This window comes from Emydura macquarii, unplaced genomic scaffold (assembly GCF_026122565.2).
Source record: "Emydura macquarii macquarii isolate MOO-44397 ecotype Brisbane River unplaced genomic scaffold, CSIRO-AGI_Emac_v2 contig_509, whole genome shotgun sequence".
Lineage (NCBI taxonomy): Eukaryota > Metazoa > Chordata > Testudines > Chelidae > Emydura > Emydura macquarii.
The window spans coordinates 1,423,612-1,442,821 of NW_027130646.1; the positions used below are offsets into that span (position 1 = coordinate 1,423,612).

At 53.1% G+C, this 19,210-nt stretch overlaps 1 protein-coding gene across 2 annotated transcripts in view; it reads left to right on the forward strand.

Annotated features, from left to right (window-relative positions):
- LOC137147202 (beta-arrestin-1) overlaps positions 1-19,210 on the forward strand; it is a 173,687-nt gene that overhangs the window by 89,235 nt on the left and 65,242 nt on the right. For both annotated transcript variants that reach the window (XM_067539090.1, XM_067539091.1), the window contains exon 2: positions 3,069-3,099. In XM_067539090.1, the coding sequence (XP_067395191.1) occupies positions 3,069-3,099 (31 nt within the window). The remainder of the gene's footprint in view (positions 1-3,068; positions 3,100-19,210) is intronic.

A 19,210-nucleotide genomic window follows, 5' to 3' on the forward strand; every position in this document is an offset into this window, starting at 1 on the left:
AAGGAGCAAAGCCGAGCCCTGCCTAGGAGCTGTGACCTATCCACTCCTTGGCATGTTTCCATGTTGTTACAGAGATTAGTTGGAGAGTAAACTCTTTGGGATCGGGACCATCTTTTTGTTCTGAGTATGCACAGCACCAAATGCAAGAGGATCCTGACCCCTGACTGGGAATCCTTTGTGCTACTCCGTACAGACCATAAATCACAACAAGAGCTCACGAGCGATATTCTGAAACATCCTGTGGAAGTTATGGTAGATCGTCTCAGCTCTGAGGACCTGCCAGACTGGATCAGACCCAGCGCCCCATCTAATCATAGAATCGTAGGACTGGAAGGGCCTCGCGGGGTCATCTAGTCCAGTCCCCTGCACTCATGGCAGGACCAAGCATTATCTAGCCCATCCCTGACAGGTGTTTGTCTAACCTGCTCTTAAACAGCTCCAGTGATAGAGATTCCACAACCTCCCTAGGCAATTTATTCCCGTGCTTAACTACCCTGACAGGTAGGAAGTTTTTCCTAATGTCCAAACTAAACCTCCCGTGGTTCAATTTAAGCCCATTGCTTCTTGTCCTGTCCTCAGAGGTTAACAAGATCAATTTTTCACCCTCCTCCTTGCAACAAACTTTTATGTACTTGAAAACTGTTCTCAGGTCCCCCCTCAGGCTTCTCTTTTTAGACTAAACAAACCACATTTTTTCAATCTTCCCTCTTTTCCGAACCTTTCATCATTTTTGTTGCTCTTCTCTGGACTTACTCCAATTTGTCCACATCTCTCCTGAAATGTGCTGCCCAGAACTGGACACAATACTCCAGCTGAGGCCTGATCAGTGCGGAGTACAGTGGAAGAATCACTCCTCGTGTCTTGCTTACGACATTCCTGCTAATCCAGCCCAGAATGATGGTTGCTTTTTTTGCAGCAGTGTGACACTGTTGACTCATATTTAGCTTGTGATCCACTGTGACCCCAGATCCCATGCTGCAGTGCTCCTTCCTCGGCAGTCATTGCCCGGTGTGTATGTGTGCACCTGATAGTTAACTTTACCCCATTGCTATCAATGGAATGGACTTAAACCTCCATTTAAATCAAGGGACTGACTCCCTCTGGCTTCAAGGGGTGTAGGATTAGGCGCACAGCTTCCTGGAATCAGGCTGCCTGGGTTCTGTCCCGGCTCTGCCACTGGCTCTGTGTAATGATGTCTGAGTTGCTTATCTTTCAGCAAACACTGGTCCCTTGGTGATGAGTGGCACAGAAGTCTAGACAGACGCTCCCAGCCATCATTTCCTACAGCAGTCGTAATGGTTACGGCTAACAGAATTATTCTCGACCTGCCGTCGCAGATCATCTCTCCCAGCGCTACACAATTTGTCACTTAACCAGCCTCTGCAAAGAAAAGCTCAGTGTTTGAATTTCTGACGGCAGCCGGAATCTGGACGAGCAGCAGAGACAGTGTCCAGTGCCACGCACCGGGCGGTTTGTCATTTGCAGGCCGTTGAGGATTAGCCTTGAGCAAGTCTGCTTCTTCCGAGCGATTTGCACCTTCCCTAGCTGTGCGATGCTAGCTCTTAGCCCGCCCGTCTCCTGCTTCCTCCCGAAATGCCCCCTGATTTGTACCAAATCCGCAGCAAATGGACCAGACTCTGCACAGAGCATCTGCTGTCCAGAGAATGGTTTCTAATGCTACGGGAGCACCTCTGAGCCTGGGGCTTTGTCACTGGTGACTGGCCCCTTTAAGAGGGAACGGGGTCGAGTACACCTGTGACTGGTCAGCTGTCTCCCCATTGGGCTTAAGAGAAGGCACCTGGTCTATAAAATGGAGAGCTGCAGGGAGTGAGAAATGTGAGTGAGTGAGTGCAGGAGCGCTGCCTGGAGACAGAGGAGAGACAGACGGTGCAGCAGAGAGTTGCAAGGAGCTGAAGGAGAGCAGTAATTGTGCATGCTTGAGGAGATGGTTGGGCAGACTGGCCGGAGCTGGGCGGCCCGGCTGAGTTGCATGAAGGCTTTTGCAATGGGGCCTAGGAATGAGGGGAGGGACCAGTCTGGCAAGTGCCAGCTGGGCATGGAAGCCAGGGAGGGGGCTCCCCAGACTCACCAGCGAGGAGGCAGGGGAGGGGGACCCTGTGGGGAGCTGTCTGGCAGGAAACCTGACTGGGGCTGCCGGAGAAGGCTCGCGGAGCGATGTGGGTCCTGGAACTCTCAGGCTGGGTCTGTGGGGTGCTGGAAATGGGGCCAACAGAAGTGGGGCAGGGGGGTAATGAGTCTCGGGTGACTCACCTGGGAACAGCGCCTTTTGAATGGGATTGCAGAGCTGCTGTGTTGTGATCTGGTTTTCCTTTGGGGTTTGGGGAGGAACTGATTTTTTTCCATGTGGGATCTGCTGCCTGGAACTGTGTGAATAAAAGGGTTTGGAATTTTCTATTGAGAGAGACAATGTTCCTTTGCATGGGTGCCGAAAAGGGAAGCAAAGGCAGTCACACCTGGGGCCTGCCAGAGGAGAAGCCAGCCTATGACATAGTGAGAGAGAGTCTCTGGCCCAAAGAGATTACAATCTAAATAGACAAAGGATGGGAGGGGAAACTGAGGCACGGGGGGAGAGGGGAGTGACTTGCCCATGGTCCGATAGAGTTGGGAACAGAACAGAACATGCCACAAGAATTCAATCACCGGCTCCTGTCCCCACTGTTGGAAAGACTGCTGGCTTTAAACAGACTCACAGTCACGACTCAGGCTCACCTGCCGCTGATTTCCGTGGGTGGCGGACTTGCGTGATGACTGCACTCCACTGGGTTTGTCCAGTTTGCAGTAATCGAAAGATCAGCTGATGTTGATCAGAGCTTCTATCGGACCTTAGGGTCTCTGACACCCCAGTGATAAGATCCAGGTAGACAGACAGATCATATAGAAATCCAGTTACAGAGAGGCCTGATTAAAGCCGGGGCTTGCCTAGATTGTGTTTTGCCTACACCAATTTAGCTATGCAGGTACAGCTGCACGCCTCGGTGAAGTTCACCCTGGTTTCAAAGTCTCTGTTCTCTTGTTGCTAATGAATCTTTCCTGTCTTTGTTTTGCAGAGTATTTAAGAAAGCGAGTCCCAACGGGAAGGTGAGTCGACCGTCCTTGTACCTTTGGGTTTTGAAAAGCAGGAGTGGGGTGTGACAAATGCCATTTTTTCAAAAGGTGCCCTGCCAAAATTCGAGGGCTCCTTTTGTGGACATGACATGACAATGCCTGAATTTGCTGTGGTGTGTGTGCAGAATGAAGTGAATGGAGAAGTAAGCAACCTGGCCGATAAGGCATTTTTAAATGGCAAAATATGGGCCAAGCACTGGGCAATAGGGAAGCTTGTTCTTCATTTTATGGCACCCATACATCTGCTAGATGGTTCTTGGAAAACATGGGAAGCAATGGTCCCTGCCCCCCAGCCGCAAAATTCAGATCCTGATACAGTACTGCCAGCCCCATGTGAGGGGCGAGGGTGGGGGGGGGGGGGGGGAGATCAGGTCTGAAAAAATCTTGAGATTGGTGTAAAAATGTGGGGTTTTTTTTTAAAAAAAAAATGAATTTTGGGTTCTTTTTTATACTTGCCTTTGATTTCTGAGCCATTAAGGTGTGCTTGGGTCATGTTTTCAAGCTTTTCTCTGCAGCTAGAAAGGAAGAAACTTTAAAAAAAAAAAAAAGAAAAAAAGAAAAGAGGGAGATTGATCTGAAATTGTCATGCAATCCCATGAATCCAGGAGCTGGGGCTTTAAGAAAACCTCTGACTGTCATAACACATGATAAAATTGCAAGTTGGCAAATAGTCAAAGTTCCGGAGTGTCTAGAGAAAGGGATTTGTTCTGGCCCAATGTAAAGCTCCATTAAGCTGCAAAATGCAAATCTGGCTCTTAATTCACATCCAGGGCTTTGCTGAAGCCCTGTCTTTATTCAGCAGCAAATGAATCAGGGAACAAATCAGTTCCCCTGCTGCCATCAGGGGATTAAAAACCTTCCCTGTAGCTCCCCGTGGGGTGTCCCTCTCCTAAAAAGGAGCATTCTGGCTGAGAGTGGAGACTTGCTGAGTGAGACAAGTTGGGTCTGGCTGTCAGCCAGTTACCTGGAATTCTGCAGGGAGGATGACATGGAATTTGATTGGTCCGTGAGGGCAGCCAGTCCAGGATGGCGGTTTTACCTACCATTGGGGAGAAGAGCCTTTGCCTTGCTTGAAAATGAAACAAACCATTGATTTGCCTTTCCCTGCTGGGGGGATTGTCTCACTCTGCTGGGAAAAGTAGGGAAGCTGAAATGGAACTAGGAACAGCCAGTGGGCACACCAGAGTAGGAATTGTGATTAACGGACTACTGTGTATCTGTGCACTGCCCCCTACTGGACAGAACCAGGACTCCTCTGTGTGTCATAAGAACCATGCTGCTCATGGTGACTTTCCCTGAGGTCAAGTGGCAGGGGGCTTGTGCTGGTGGAGCTGGAGGAGCAGATCTGGCACCCATCCTACGTCCTGCTAAGCTCCCAGGTGGCCACGGGAGTGTTCCAGTGGTTTGGAGCAGGCAGCCCAGTTCAGGAAACTGGAACTTTCAGTTCAGAAACTTTCCCAGTTCAGGAAAGGTTCGTTGCAAAGAGGGATTAAAATGCGGGTTGCAAGGGAAGAACTAGGTTGGTGATTGAGAAGGGCACTTCTCAAGTAAACTGGGTGGATCGGAGGGTACAGATGGGGATGGGGGAGACCCTGTGACTGGTCGGCTGCCCCCCAACTGGGCTCGAAAGGGGCAGCTGAGGCCTAGACATGGGGAGACATTGCTGCCTGAGAGCACAGATTGGAGGAGCAAGGAAAGGGGCAGGCGAGAGCTGTCTGAGCTGCAGGGTACATAAGAACGGTCCTACTGGGTCAGACCAATGGTCCATCTAGCCCAGTGTCCTGTCTTCAGAGGGAATGAGCAGACCAGGGCAATTTATCAAGTGATCCATCCCCTGTTGTCCAGTCCCAGCTTCTGGCACACAGAGGCTAGGGACACTTAGCGCATGGGGTTGCATCCCTGCCCATCCTGACTAACAGCCATTGATGGACCTATCCTCCATGAACATACCTCATTCTTTTTTGAGCCCTGGTATAGTTTTGGCCTTCACAACATCCCCTGGTAACAAGTTCTACAGGTTGAACAGTGCTTTGAGTGAAGAAACACTTCCTTTGGTTTGCTTTAAACTGCTGCCTGTTGATTTCATTGGGTGACCCCTGGTTCTTGTGTTAGGTGAAGGAGTAAATAACATTTTCTTATTCACTTTCTCCACACCTGTCATGGTTTTTATAGACGACAATCATAGACCTCCTTTAGTCGTCTCTTTTCCAAGCTGAAAAGTCCTAGTCTTATTAATCTCTCCTCATATGGAAGCTGTTCCAGATCCCTCATCGTTTCTGTTGCCCTTTTCTGTACCCTTTTCCAATTCCAATACATCATTTTTGAGATGGTGTGACCAGATCTGCACGGCGTATTCAAGATGTGGGTGTACCATGGATTTATAGATGCATCATGATATTTTCTGTCTTCTTATCTATTCCTTTCCTAACGAAAGCTCACAGAATGTCAGCTAACTTGACTGCCGCTGCACATTGAGCGGATGTTGCTCTGCATTCCAGCAACATCAGACCTCAAATATCTATTCCCCACCTCCCAAAAATAAGTCTTTTAATGCTTAAAAAAAAAAAAAAAAAAAAAAAATCCTTTGAAGATACAGGGCCTATGTACACACACCTTCCCCCTTTCCCAGTGGATTCCCTGTTTTAGGATCAGATTATTCCACATCACATCAAATCAAAAAAAAAATTTGATGGTCAGTAGAGCTCTACATACCCACTGACACACTAGCAGTGACTTGTTTCCTATCCTGTGCTTCTCTACCGCTGGATACAGGCACTTATGGGACAGAAGGGGCCAGATTCTCCTTTGTGCAGGTGTAACTCCATTGGATCGAATGGGAGCAAACTTCGGATTTGCACTGGTGTCAGGGAAAGTAGAATCCGGGCCAATCTCTAGCAAGCCAAATAAAGAACACAAAGCGAGAAGCTGCCGTGAGTCATAGGGGAATTCGAGTCCTTGCTCTGCAGTTATAATGGAGAGTTCTAGTTGAAATGGTTACTCCTATTAATTGATTAAACTCCTATCAGCTGATTAATGAAGTTCTATTTATTGTCACTATGTGGTGGTTACTCAGCTGTCTGGTCACACCCCGTAGGATTGCAATAGCCCGTAAGTACAACCGTCCCACCAAAACTTCAAGGACTTATTTCTTCCAGTCTGCAGCTTTGGGGTGAGATATTTTCAGAAGGGCTCAGATCCCACGTGGGCGCCTAACTAAGGGTCGGTTCTCTGCGCCCAGCAGCTCCCTGTGTGACACCGATAAGCTGTTTCGAAAGAGCACCCACCGTGCTGAGCTTCTGAAAATCTGGCCACTTATTTTGGTGCCTAAATGGGGACCGATCTCTGTAGAAAATCCAGCCCCTAAGGGAAACGCTTTGTCATGGTGAACTTCACTGTTGTGGCCTGAGAAACCGGCATAAGAGGGCTGGAGGAATCCAAGATGACTGTCTGCCATTGATACCCTGCCTTTCATCCAGATAGCCCGAAGCACGTGAAAAACGTGCATATGCTCTCTGCTGCACCCCCCCTGACATTCAACCATCTCTGGGTGGATCATAGCAGCTGCTTAACAGCACACAGCAATACTGCTCAATAGTTTAGGGTAGGGCCTGATGGTCACTCATAGCAAAGCCTCTTGAGGCCACTCTGGCAGCGTAACGGAGCCTGAGTCGAGGTGGAAACATCCCCCTGAGAATCCTTCATGTGCTTGAGTCCTTCCTGGCCAGTGCAGAACTAGGGTGGGCAGAGTGCATTGCAGTACAGCTATTCTCTGCCTACCAGGGCCCACAGAAAGCGGAGTATAATTTAGAGCAGCCCTGAGGCTGCTCTAGCTCACGCCAGGGACTGGAAAAACCCTTTCATGACCCAGAATATAGGGAAACTTAAAGCAACCTTCTCTTCCCTCCCCCAGTTGCCTCCATCCTGGCTGCAGATGCTGCGAAGGGATCAGTGACTCGGTGGAAACGTGCACAGGCAGAGTGTCATTAGGCAGTTGGCAGTGTCCTCAAATGGAACGTGCTATCAGCCCTTCCAGTAACACACTAAATCCTACTGGGCCCTTAGCTGGGGGAGGGAAGAGAGCTATGGGCTGGATGCCAGGGCAGGACTCCTGCCCCAGTGCTCCGCCACCTGGCCCTGCTTAGCTTAGGAGAGCTGCGGAGAGCACATCCCAATGGTAAAGAGTCAAAGACGGGGGGGGGGAGTGGTGTGAAGAGAACACCAGAAGGGGGAAGAGATTCAGTAAGAGGGAAAAGAGAATGGGGGGGAATGTGGCCCCGGTCCTGCGCAGAGAGAGCCTAGGGGTAGCAAGGGGAGACTCCCGTGGCTGAAGCATTTCAGCTGTGAGGCTAGGACCGGCTGGGGGGACGAGCCCCACGAGGGTGACTGCGATGGTGCTTGCGTGGGGGTGGGGAGAAGCCGCACAAGGTATGGGGGGCTAAGGGTGAGCATTTCACTTGAGAAGCTGAAGGAAATCCCCGATGGGCTGGAATCTTGCCTATTTGACACCCAAATCTGAGTTGTTGTGTAAAGTGCAAGTATTTCCGCACTTCTCAGAAACGGCTCGACAGGCAACGGCCTGCCAGGTGCTGATTTCTGACGTCACACAGCCCCCATGCAGCAGAAGTGCCGGTCGCTTTTCCACTCACCCTCGCCGTTGGAGCAGTAAAAACCAAAGATGACGATTTAATAGCTTCTGGGCTTTGACAGGAAAGCTTTAAAGCAATTCAGAGAAATAGATTTAGAAAACAAACAGCTAAGCAAAGCAGAGCTTTCCATCCCGAGACCTCCAAGTGCTTTACAAAAGGGGGGAGGGGAGCAGCATTTATTCCTATCTGAGCAGTGGGCAGTTGAGGCGCAGGCAGATTAAGGGACTTGCCCACGGTCACACACTGAGTCAGTGGCAGAGCCAAGGGTAAACCACAGCTTCATGGCGCTTCAGGCCGGAAGGGAACATTAGATCATGTAGGCCGACCTCCTGTACAACACAAGCCTTGTAACTTCACAGTTACCCTGTGCTGAGCCATATGGGCCGGACCCAGCCCGCATTGACGCCAGTGGAAAGTGGACCTGATTACGCACTGGGTTAAGCCCGAAAAATACCAGCTTGCGTCACTCAGGGCATGACAGGGAAATGGGACAGAACTGGGAATAGGCATATCACGCTGGGTAGATGGGGGGGAGAGCATTTGTCATATTGATTAACATCAATATGTCAACATCATAATAATTCATGGGAGGTATGCCATGTCAGGTACTGTTAGAATGGCTATAAGGTGCTAAGTAAGATGATGACGTTTATATTAATGTGTTATGTGTGTAGTGGAAGTTGAGGGACATATCTGATGTACCTGTATTTCAAATTGTGCTGGCTGGGATACACCCCAGACAGAGAGGCGGCAGGACAATAGCCCGCTTAATGGCCCATCAAAACCTTTACAGAAGCAAGGGGCCCAGGAAGAAACTAAAGGCATACCTGAAGAGTTACCAGGATTGGCCCATGTGACTCTGGACTGCGTTTTAGTTCTTGTAACTTTCCACAGGCCGCATGGCCAGGGACAGAGGGTGTATAAGATCAAACCTCAGAAACCATTTTGCCTTCTATCCTGAGCTTCAGCCACCTACCTACCTCTGGATCAAGTCATCTGCAACTGAAGCTGTGTAACAAAGGACTGAGACCCATCCAGATATTGGATGTGTACCAGAGGGGACTATACAAGCCTGCAACTCCACATTTCTTCCAGAAACCTGATGTATCTGGACTTTCAATCATTTGTATGTATGTGATTGCTCTAATCCTTTAACACACTCAATATCAACCCCGCCCGTCGTGAGGTTGGGCTGCTTTGTTGACCATTTTGTGCTTATGGCCTTGACGTTTTCCGACAAGACTTTGAGCAGACTTTAGGCTTGGATTTCGCTGCGGCCCTTCTATCTGAAATGACGGACTTGTTCACGCAGCAGCTCGAAGGAGGCTTTAGCTCAACCCACAACGAGGTTCGTAACAGGCGAAAGGGGTAAATCTATCCATGCAGGTGCCTACATGCTGCGTTATTGTTAGCAGCAGTGGTCAGCTGCCGGGCTGGCAATGGGGACCAGGCTGCTAGAGAGCCGGAAAGCCCCGGGCAGCAGCTGATTGGCACATAGCTGCTTTCCATCCAGAGCCCCATGCCATGAATAAGACACACAGGCCTGAGACATCTCCTTGGAGAGCTGTTGTATTCACCAGTGGACATTTGAAGTCCCGCAGCTTAATTGCAGAAAAGTCATGGCCACTGTTTTGAAAGAAGTCCCCTCTTCCCCCCCCCCCCCCCCCCCCCCCGCCTTGCAGCGGTGAGAGATCCAACTGCCCAGAAATCACGGCAGCGCAAACGATCGACTGCCAGGGTCATTTATCAGGACAGACGCTTGTTTGCCGAATGCTGCTGTGCATACAGCTGGCCGGTGAGTCATGCTACCCGCTCTCTAGCGCCAGTGCTGTAAGTGTGATTGAGATGGAAGCTTATTCAATAAGCTAATCGGATGAGTTTCGGGGTCAGGGAGCTAACGAGTTGCATCTGGAATTCCAGGGCCGGACCAATTCCAATCTGATTTGTTCTGATGGCCCATAAGGCATCTGAGTGTGGAGGGCAGGCAAGGCAAGGGATGTGCGCTCTCCCGGATAATGAAGAGGTAGGCCAGAATGGGGAGGAAAGGAAATTTAAGGGGCCAATCCAACCCTAATGTAACCTGTTGACTGCAGTGAGTTTACACCAGGGTTAATTTGATCCTTACATCGGTTCACGTGGAGGAACAGATTCTGCTCTCTGTGGAACCAAAGAAACTCTGGTGATATCCACTGGGATGTCCTAGATTTATTTCTGTGTCAACGAGAGAAACATTTGACCCACAGGGACTCAGAGGCCCCTTGCAGATCTAACACATTAGAGGCAGAGGGAGCATTGGCTAGTAGTTAGAGCAAAGGAGTAGGGGTTTCCTTGCTTCTAGCTGTGTTGCTGACAGTAGTAAAGTCACTTAGCCTCTCTGTGCCTCAGTTTCCCCTCTGTAACATGGGAATGACAATACGTCCTCCCAGGGGTGTTCCTGGGGCTTATTTAATGTTTGCAAAGCGCTCTGGGGTCCTGGGGCGAAAGGTGTTATAGAAAAGAAAATACTCTCACTGATAAGCTGGTAGCTCCATGACTATGGGAAACAGCCCTCAGGCAGGAATACGCCATCTGAACCAGTGACTTCGCATTTCTGAACTGGTCACTGGATACTTCCTAGGACACGGTAAGCTGGAGGAAGCGGCTTAAGCTGCCTGTAACAGCAGCACCGATGAAAGCAATCGGCCTGCACATGGCCGTTCTACGCAGGGAGCCTGCTCCCGCTAAAAGGAAGAATGATTTCCATCGGGGTGGCTGACAAAGGGCCGTAGCCCACTGGGAAATGCCTGTTCTGTCTGCCCCATCACCAGAGCACCCATCACTGGGTTAGTAAAGCTCTCTGCACTCTGGTGAGCTATGGCCAATGGGAGACTTCGAACCAGTTCCTGAAATGAGCAAGCTGGAAGATTTGGAGCCATGGTTGGGTTTCCTGGTGTGGCCCTTTGGACAGCGTGCTATGAATGCCCTTCAGTGCCCAGCCCTCAGAGGAGGTGAGTCAGGTACAGCGCCCATGAGGTGGCCTGACTTTTTAGCGCAAGCAGCGCACGTGCTCATGCTTTCAGCTCGGGGGATGCCTAGCTCACTGCCAGGCGTGTTGGCCAAGATGGAGATTGTCCCATCTGCAGACACGAGCGGCTGGCCGGTGCTGGTGTGCAGGGAGCTGGACCTGCTGGGAAGAGGCAATGAGCTATGGCAGAGGCAGAGCGGCAGGAATGACCGGGGCACACGGCACGGCTGAGAATGGGGACCGAGTTGCGGATGGAGGCTAGCTGTAGGGAGTTTCAGGGTTGATTGACATTTAGCCATAGATTAATGATTGCTCAGGGCTCCCCCAGAGGGTGAAATTCACCCTGTGCCGGGGGCTAGCCCAAGGCCTAGACACCAGCACTCCCTTAAGAAGGCATTTTTAAGGCTTTTCTATAGCAAAGCTGCCGGCGTTGCTGCTTTCAGCATATAACACCCCTTCCCCCCAGCCCATCCTCCCCAAGAGCCGGAGCATCTGTCGCCTGCTGGAGAAATTCTCCGTGCGTTAATCTGGTGCTGTCACGGAGGAAGCGTCTGCCAAGACTGGTTTGGGTTTATTGCGGGTCCTGATTGACAGGCCCTGGGAACCCCGTGAATGAAAAGCATGCCTGGGGCAAATGTGTCCGTTAACATGGACGGCTCTAGTCAGCGTCAGCCACGCCGGGGCAGGATGGGCTGTGAGGCTGAAGCTTCGAAATGACCATTATCGGCTGGAGCTGCGCTCTGAATGCCTTCCTGGCATGAACGCTTGTAGTTGCTGGAAGAATGGAATGGGAGCTGTGCATTGTACTCTGCTCTGGCTCTGCTGCTGGGCGATGACGGCAGACCATGCATACTCGTAATACCTGACTCTAACGTGGTGCTTTTCAGCCGTAGGTTTTAGAGAGAGGGTGTCATATCACAGCCTCAAACTGCCTCAGTTTCCCCATCTGTAAAATGAAGACAATGATGCTTATCCTCCCTTAAAACTGACTATCAGGTCACCCAGCAGTAGAGGTAGGACTAGAACCCGGCTCTTCTGACATCTCATCCACTGCCCTACCCGGTAGATTTTCCCTGGTATAATCTCCTTTAGCCTAAAGGTTCCCAACTGCCCCAGAGCCACATCTGGATGTTCTTAATCAGATTTTTCAGGGATAGTCTGGCTTTGTACCGATGCAGCTGAATCAAAATCTTCCCCGCGGACTCCCCTAAGCCACAGATTCAAATCCAGAGAGCAACATCTTGGTCTCTTCATCCTTCTGAAGGAGATAAATTGAGCACCACAGGGTTTACTATGTGCAGATTTTACTGAAAGGGGCCTTAAAAATGAAAGTCCTGGCCGCTCTCTATTATTCAGTGATATTTATATCATGGGAGCATCCAGAGGCACCACGCCGGTTCAGGGCCTGGTAGTGCTAGGTGCTGCATGTACACATAAAATGACACAGTCCTGTTTGTAGGGATTTCTTGTCGAAGAAACAGGCTCTATAATCGGTTTCCCTTTGCTCATTTTCATCCCTTTGGGTCCCCCTGTAGCATTCCTCCTGCTCTCTATTGTGTACCAGAAGGTGAGGACTTGCGAAGAGTCCCTTGTTATTCCCTGGGAGTGGGAAAAGGCTAAGTTCAAATGGGCCGATCAGCTCGGCTCCGCACACTGCAATGTAAGGGCTAGTGTTTGTGTGAGCACACTGCTTCCTTACAGGGCAAAGTGGCAGAGCAGCTCGCCTGTGGAAGCGTGGGAGTGATCATGCTGCCCTCCAGTGGACGCAGCTTAATACACTTGCTGCAGATTTAAATCTACCTTCGCTCTTCAGAGGGCTGCAGGTTTGGAGCAGAAGGTCTTGCAGCTCATTGCGGGTTTGGTGCATAGCGTAGGGTGCGACCACAATTCCCGGTGTGGCTGTGGATGCTGTTACACCAGCTCAGAGCCGGGTGGCCACACAATCCTGCCTCAATACAACCAGCCTGTGGTCTCTTAAAGGGATGATAGCGAAACCATTGTGGCTACCCTTTACTGGTGTAACATACAATCAAAGGGTGCGACAATTCTCCCAATCCACTGGGAGAGAACAGCCTACTGCTGCTACTAGGGAAAGGAAATGCACCCATAGCTCAGATGGCAGAGGTATGCATCTGTGGATTTGAACCCTGCTGGGAAAAACCCTTTCCTTCATTCTACAGAGAAACGCTTTCCCCAGGCTGTGTTTTCGCACCAGCGGTGTGTTGCTAGCACTTGTAGCTGCACTGGGACTGGCACGGGACCCTCGAATGGTTTGGGTCTGATCTGGAGGTTGCTGTGGGGAAAGCAAGGTCCATAAAACAGCGACAGCTGCAAATCTGGGGTCTCGAGATTAAAGCCGGGACGCAGGAGCCGCTATTCCCTCCATAACTGATGATCTTCATTTCAGCCCTGAATACCAGCTGCCGGGAACCCTGCTGCTTTGCTTTCCCCACACAGAGCCCAGTGGCATTTAGTTGCCTGCAGCTCTCAGCATGTTCGTGTGCCCCTCCACCAAGCGGCGCCCCTCTTTGCGTATTCATACAGCGGCTCTGCTGGCACCTCCGACAGGCATATAACAGCCAGGGCTCCAAATCCCTAAGCTCACTGGTTTGTCCCGCCTGGTTCAGTGCATCAGATGTGTTGCTTGTGCAATCTCTTTGTTCCTGGTTTGACGGGGCTCGGGCGGGAGATAAGCACAACCCAGGAAGCGCTTTGGCAAGGCCCCCAGATAAACGGCCAGGTTTAGAGTTAATTCCCAGCAGGTGAAAGGGGCCACATCAACAGCCTTGAAGGATGAGGTCATCTGTGTATCCACAGAGCAGGCAAAGCCTACAACGTACCTCACCCAGGGTCAGCCCCTACCCTATCTCCCTGGCCCCACTCTTGGGGTCCATTCCAGGCTCTGGGGCACATCAAATCACCCCCTCCTTCCAAGATCTGGTTTATTAAAACAACACGGTTCAATAAAACAAAAGCTGACATCCCACAGCCTCTTCCGCTGTTTGATCCAGGGGCTCTGAATTTCCTCTGAAGGGTTTTTTGCCCCTCTCCCTCGCTGCAGGTCGTTCCACTCAGGCCTTTCCCTCTGGCTGGCATGCAGGAGCCACATGCTTCCTGTGGGTCTGTCTCGCTCCCAAATGAGTGACTCTTTGAGTTCAGGAGAGCTATGTGGTCTTAGGCGGGGGAGAATTTGGCTCTGTATTGCTGCTTTATTTATTATTTTAACAGTGTAAGCCACCCCACTTGGGCTGTGACGGCAGGATTCGAACCCAGGACCTCCGGCACTCAAAGAAAGTGCCTGGCTTGCTTGAATTAAAAGAACAGCTTCCCTAGCTGGCAGCAGTAGCAGACTCGGAAACCTCGTCGGCATCTCAGCCAGGAGAGGTGTGTGAGGCTCCACGCCCTTTGTGTGTGTGTGTGTTGCAACAGTGGCGTACACATCAACTTATTGCTGTCTGATTCTGAGGCACCTGTCATTCAAACCTCCTCCTTCCGCCCATTCAGGCTCCCTTCTGCCTCCCGGCACCCACTCTACCCACGGGCAAGGAAGGCTTAGCTGAGGCAGCGTACTCAGAAAGGAGCTGGAAAAAGGCGTACGTTAATGCAGCTGCGCCTTAGAGGAGTTGTGTGAAGAGATGCACATTACCCTTCTCACCACCAGCGGGCCAAATGCACAGCCCGCAGGACTTCCCATCCGGAGGGCAAAGTGGGGACGGAGCACAGGGGCAAGTGACGAAGAAGCAGCATAGTCTAATGGCTTTGCAAAGTCATCTCAGTCATATCTAATAGTCATTCAGTCATATGAAGTCATATTAGCAATGATCCTCAGCTGGATCACCAATGCTCACAGACGCAGTGGAGACGGGCGTGCGCAAGGGGGGGCAAGCAGGGGCCCAGCCCCCTCCGTCAGTGGGCCTCCTCCGGGGCTGGGGCGGGAGATGAAAGCTTCACCGGCCCCGGGGTGGGGAAGCGGGGGAAGACAACTCCTCCCGCTGCCGGGGGCACAGAAAGTGCCCCTCCAAAAGCGGCCAGATTTTTATTCCTGTGCACGCCCCTGAGTGGGGACAACTTTCCTTTAGAGCAAAGCCACGCTAAGTCCGCCCTTGCGGAAAAGTCCCGTAGAATTTAGCAGGGTTGGATAGAGCTGGCTCTAAAAAACCTAGGAACTGAACAGGGAAGGCAAGCCTTTGTGTTGCACCATCTCACAGCTTGTGAGATGTGGCGGGGAGACAACGCCCGTTGGAGTCCGTGGAAAAATTCCTAAGCACGTCTTTAAATTGGTGCCGTGGTTCTCTGCCCAGATGCTGTGGCTCGAGGCACGGAACCTGCAGCAAGACAGCCGTGCCGCACTGCGGTCTCTGGGGCTTGCCCACCGGTGTGGAGTGTGCTCTATAATCTCTGCCAGCTGGGCACCAGACCGGGCTCTCAGTTCGGGCCATTCTAGCGGAGAGCAGAGTGTGATGCTCTCTGCGCAGCTTGCTCATCAGCACGGCTGAGGCCTCGCTCGGTCCCCGCATGGCCACGTGAGTGAGTGACGCTGGGCGTCAGGCTCCGCAGATCTCCCCGCCAGCTCTCCAGCCTCTGCCGCAGGTGGAAAGCAATGGGTCCAAAGGCAGCCGGTGGAGATGCACCATCCCTCCAGAGCCATACCGTCCTGCTGCCAGGAGCGTAATCCAGCCCTATCCCAGCCAGGATAAAATGCAGCTCGGAGATGAGCAGGAGGCTGCTGAAGGATTTGCCTTGAATTGAAGCCACGCTGACACCGGCATTAGCCCTCCTCTCTCATGCAGAGCTGTGTTGAGTCGGCTGCTGCGGTTGATCAAGTTCCGAGCGCAGGCCAGCGATCTCTGTGCGCAGCGAGCTGCGGCCGCGCCTGTAATTAAAGCAATTCCCCCGTTATCACGGCTCTGCCAGGAGACAATTAGGAATGAAACAAGCTCTGTTCCCCTTCCCCTTCCTCCAGATGAACAGCTTATCTCTCTGCCTGCCAGCTGCTCCCACTTATCCCAGAGAGCGGAGCGGGCTGGTCCTGCAAGCTCCAGAAAGCCTGATCTGAATTTCAACAGCCCATGAAGCGGGTGGGGTGGGGTTGGGAGGGGGGACATGACTCATCGTGGCACCATGGTGCACCCGCTCTGCTCCTTGCCCTCCAGGAGGGAGCTGGTGCTGCGTGCAGCGCCAATGGCTCAGCGTCTCTGGGAACGGGGAGGGCACGCCTCACCTTTTGGAGTCAGAGCCCAGTCAGATCAGCAGCCAGCCTGTCCAGGTAAACTGAGGCATGACTCAAACTCTCACCCACCCCAGACCGCGCTGAGCCAGCGCTGAGGTCTGCGAAAGTCCCAGGGGCATGGCCAGGTTTCACCTGGGACTGGGAAAGGAAGGAGGCTGATTGCACACTGACCCCACCCGGGAATGTCCGGGCACTGCCAGACAAAGCCCATTCTCCTGTCATGGGTATTACCGTATGGTAGCTGACGGAGCCCCAGCCCGGACCAGGCCCCTATTGTGCTAGGCAGGGAGGGAATCCCTAAACAGACACGAGCACACTACCTCAGAGCCAGCCCCCAGGTGGCCGAGCAGGGGGCATGTGGATTCTGTTGGGAGCTGGGCATCACCCTGACGGGGCTTCTCTCTCAGATGAAGCCCGCGGTCCCCTGGGCGCTGGCCTCGAGGCCTGGCCAGACGTAGGTCTGCAGCCCCTCGGCCTGTTACTCTGCGCCGGGCTCGTTTCCTGGGGTGCTAACGATGGCCTGTGTTCATACAACTGTCTCCTTCCCAGTGCGCCTGGCCGGCGGGCTCGCATGTGGCCAGGCCCGTGAAGGGCAATCGAATTAGCCAGGAGACATATGTTCCCAGGCCAATCTGCTTCCTTGGCGTCTGTTGAATCCTCATCGTCCTCTCCGCCGATGCCCTGCTGGATTAACCCCTCCTTCCCTGCCACAGGCCGGGGCTCTCATGAACCACACACACCCACAGCCAGTCTAGCCGACAGCCACCTCTGGCTCTGAGCCGGGTCCTTCTCTGGGATCGCCGGCGATTGGGAGCGTGATGCTAGGGCCGGGGCTGGTGGGCCAAGCGTACACCAGCCTGGGCGGGATCTCCGCCGAAAAGGCTTGTGTGCTTTGCGGGGAGGGATTGAATGCAGACTGGAGATGGCGTAGGGAGGGATGAAGTGCCAGGCCCGGGGAGCAGGGAGGAGTGGAAGAAGTGATGGGGGGCCACAGGGACTGACAGAGCAGGGACCTGGAGGGTGTGATGTTGGGACTGGACGGAAGAGGCAGCGAAGGGATCTGGAGGGATGTGACCGGAGCGGGGGATGAGGGGACCAGCAGCACTTGTTGGAATAGCTGCCTGCGAGGTCGGGGAAGCAGAACCAGGAGTGGCTGTTTGTTAGACATGCCGGAGAATGGTGCTTGAGTGAACTCTGGATTTCTGTGTATTTCCGGCGGCTGAGGTGGGCCAGACTGAAAATTGGGGGGGGCACACAAGGACCCGCCCCTCTCTGTGGCCCCACCCCCTGGCCAGGTCGAAGGCCAGAAGCTGGACAGAGCCGGCGGTGCAGGACTGGCTGCTCTCAGCCGGTAATTTCTGCCCGGACAGGCAAATTTTGGGGTGGCTATAGCCCCCGCAAGACCTCCCCAGCATCTCCCCTGTGTGTTCCTCCCCAGGCTGCTGTGCTGACGCACCTTCACCCTGTGCTGGAGTGGGCCCATGCCTTCTAGGGTGGGCCAGGAGCTCTGTGTCCGTGGCCCCTTCAGACCTCGAGCCAGAGTCCATCAGCGACCGAGCCAGCTGTGATGTGGACGCCTGCCGACCAGGTGCGGGTTTGTAACCCCAGCCTGTGTCTCCTAGATCACCACACCGCCCCCGGGCCGCAACACCTCTGGCGCTACCAGCCGGAGCCAGGGTCAGACAAAGACTCCATATCCTATTCCCAGCCCCAGCCGAGTGGTACCAGGGACTGGTTAAGGGAGCAGCTGCGGTTCTAGAGTCTCGGCTCTACTCGGGGCTCTGCCACTTGGCTCCCTGTATGCCCTGGGACAAGTCACGTCACCGCCCTGTGCCTCAGTTTCCCCATTGGGACAACGAGGGAAGTCATGCTGTTTACCCATCTGTGCAAAGGACTCGGAGACCTACACCCTTCCATCCAAAGATATTAGTGCCTGGCGTCATCTCCCCCTTTTCCTTTTCTGAGCAGCTTTGGAGGCCTCTGTGGTCATCGCTACTATCCTAACTGCAGTGACTGAAGGTGCTTAGCGCGACGCCACGTGCATGCACGGCACGTTGCAGACCGATACCGTGACAAGCCCCGGCCCAGACGAGCTTCCAGTCCTGTGTGCAATTCCACAAATCTCTCTCCCAGGTGTGGTGGGAGCGGCTGTGCTGTAGAACGTCCCGAGCAAGAGCCGTCATTTCTTATTCATTACAACGAACATTTAAGTGCCCCCCAGAGAGCAGCAGATGGGCCCTAGCAGCTGAGTCAAAGGACAGGAGCCAGAAGAGCTGCGCAGCGGCGTCAGCATGGCGCCGGAGGGGCCCCGGAGCTGAGACCTTCTTGCAGGGGCAGCACCAACCGTAGGGAATAAGAACCTGCTGGAAGAGGGGTGGGGTGACCTGCTGCTCCTTTCCATCCCCCGCTCCTAGGGACTAGTGCAGCTTCATGGCTCGCAGGCCTTTTGCCCAGCCCCGGGTGACTTCATCCGTCTCTCGTGACGCACAGCAGCTAATTGCTTTGCTGGCACGTGGCCACGCCATCTGGTTAGAGAGGGGTACCCCGGGGGTGCCTGTCGCACGAGCAGTCTCTGAGAGCTGGCACCTGGGAAACGTTTATAGCATGGCACAAAGCAAACAGCCGGGTGGCAAGCCGGTCCTGAGCCGCCGCCAGCTTCATTAGCGGGGGAGAGCGGCAGCTGGGCGTCTGCTGCGATCAGCTGCCTGGGGCCTGGGCACTGCGCAGGAAAGGAAAATCCAGGGACTGAGCTTACGGCTAGCCTGGCGTCCGTTGCTCTGAGCAGTGGTTGTTAACCTAAGCGCAACAGAACGGGATGTGCACGGACTCATCGCTGGACTTGGCTGGGAGACCCCAAGAACACCCCAGGGTGCCGCAGTAAGCGGCGCTGGTCATTCAGTGGCTAGCACTCTCCCCGCTGAGCCTGTACTCCGCCAGAGCCCCCCGTGTGCAGCGAGGACCGCGGTGTTCCCACGGGTACCGTCTATTGGGTGGGCTGGAAGCCAAGCGCGGTGTATTGAGCTTTTCTTTGCAGAGGCTGGTTAAGTGACAAATGGTGCCGCGCTGGGAGAGATGATCTGCGACGGCAGGTCGAGAATAATTCAGTTAGCCGTAACCATTACGACTGCTGTAGGAAATGATGGCTGGGAGTGTCCGTCTGTCTGTCTAGACTTCTGTGCCATTCATCGCCAAGGGACCAGCGCC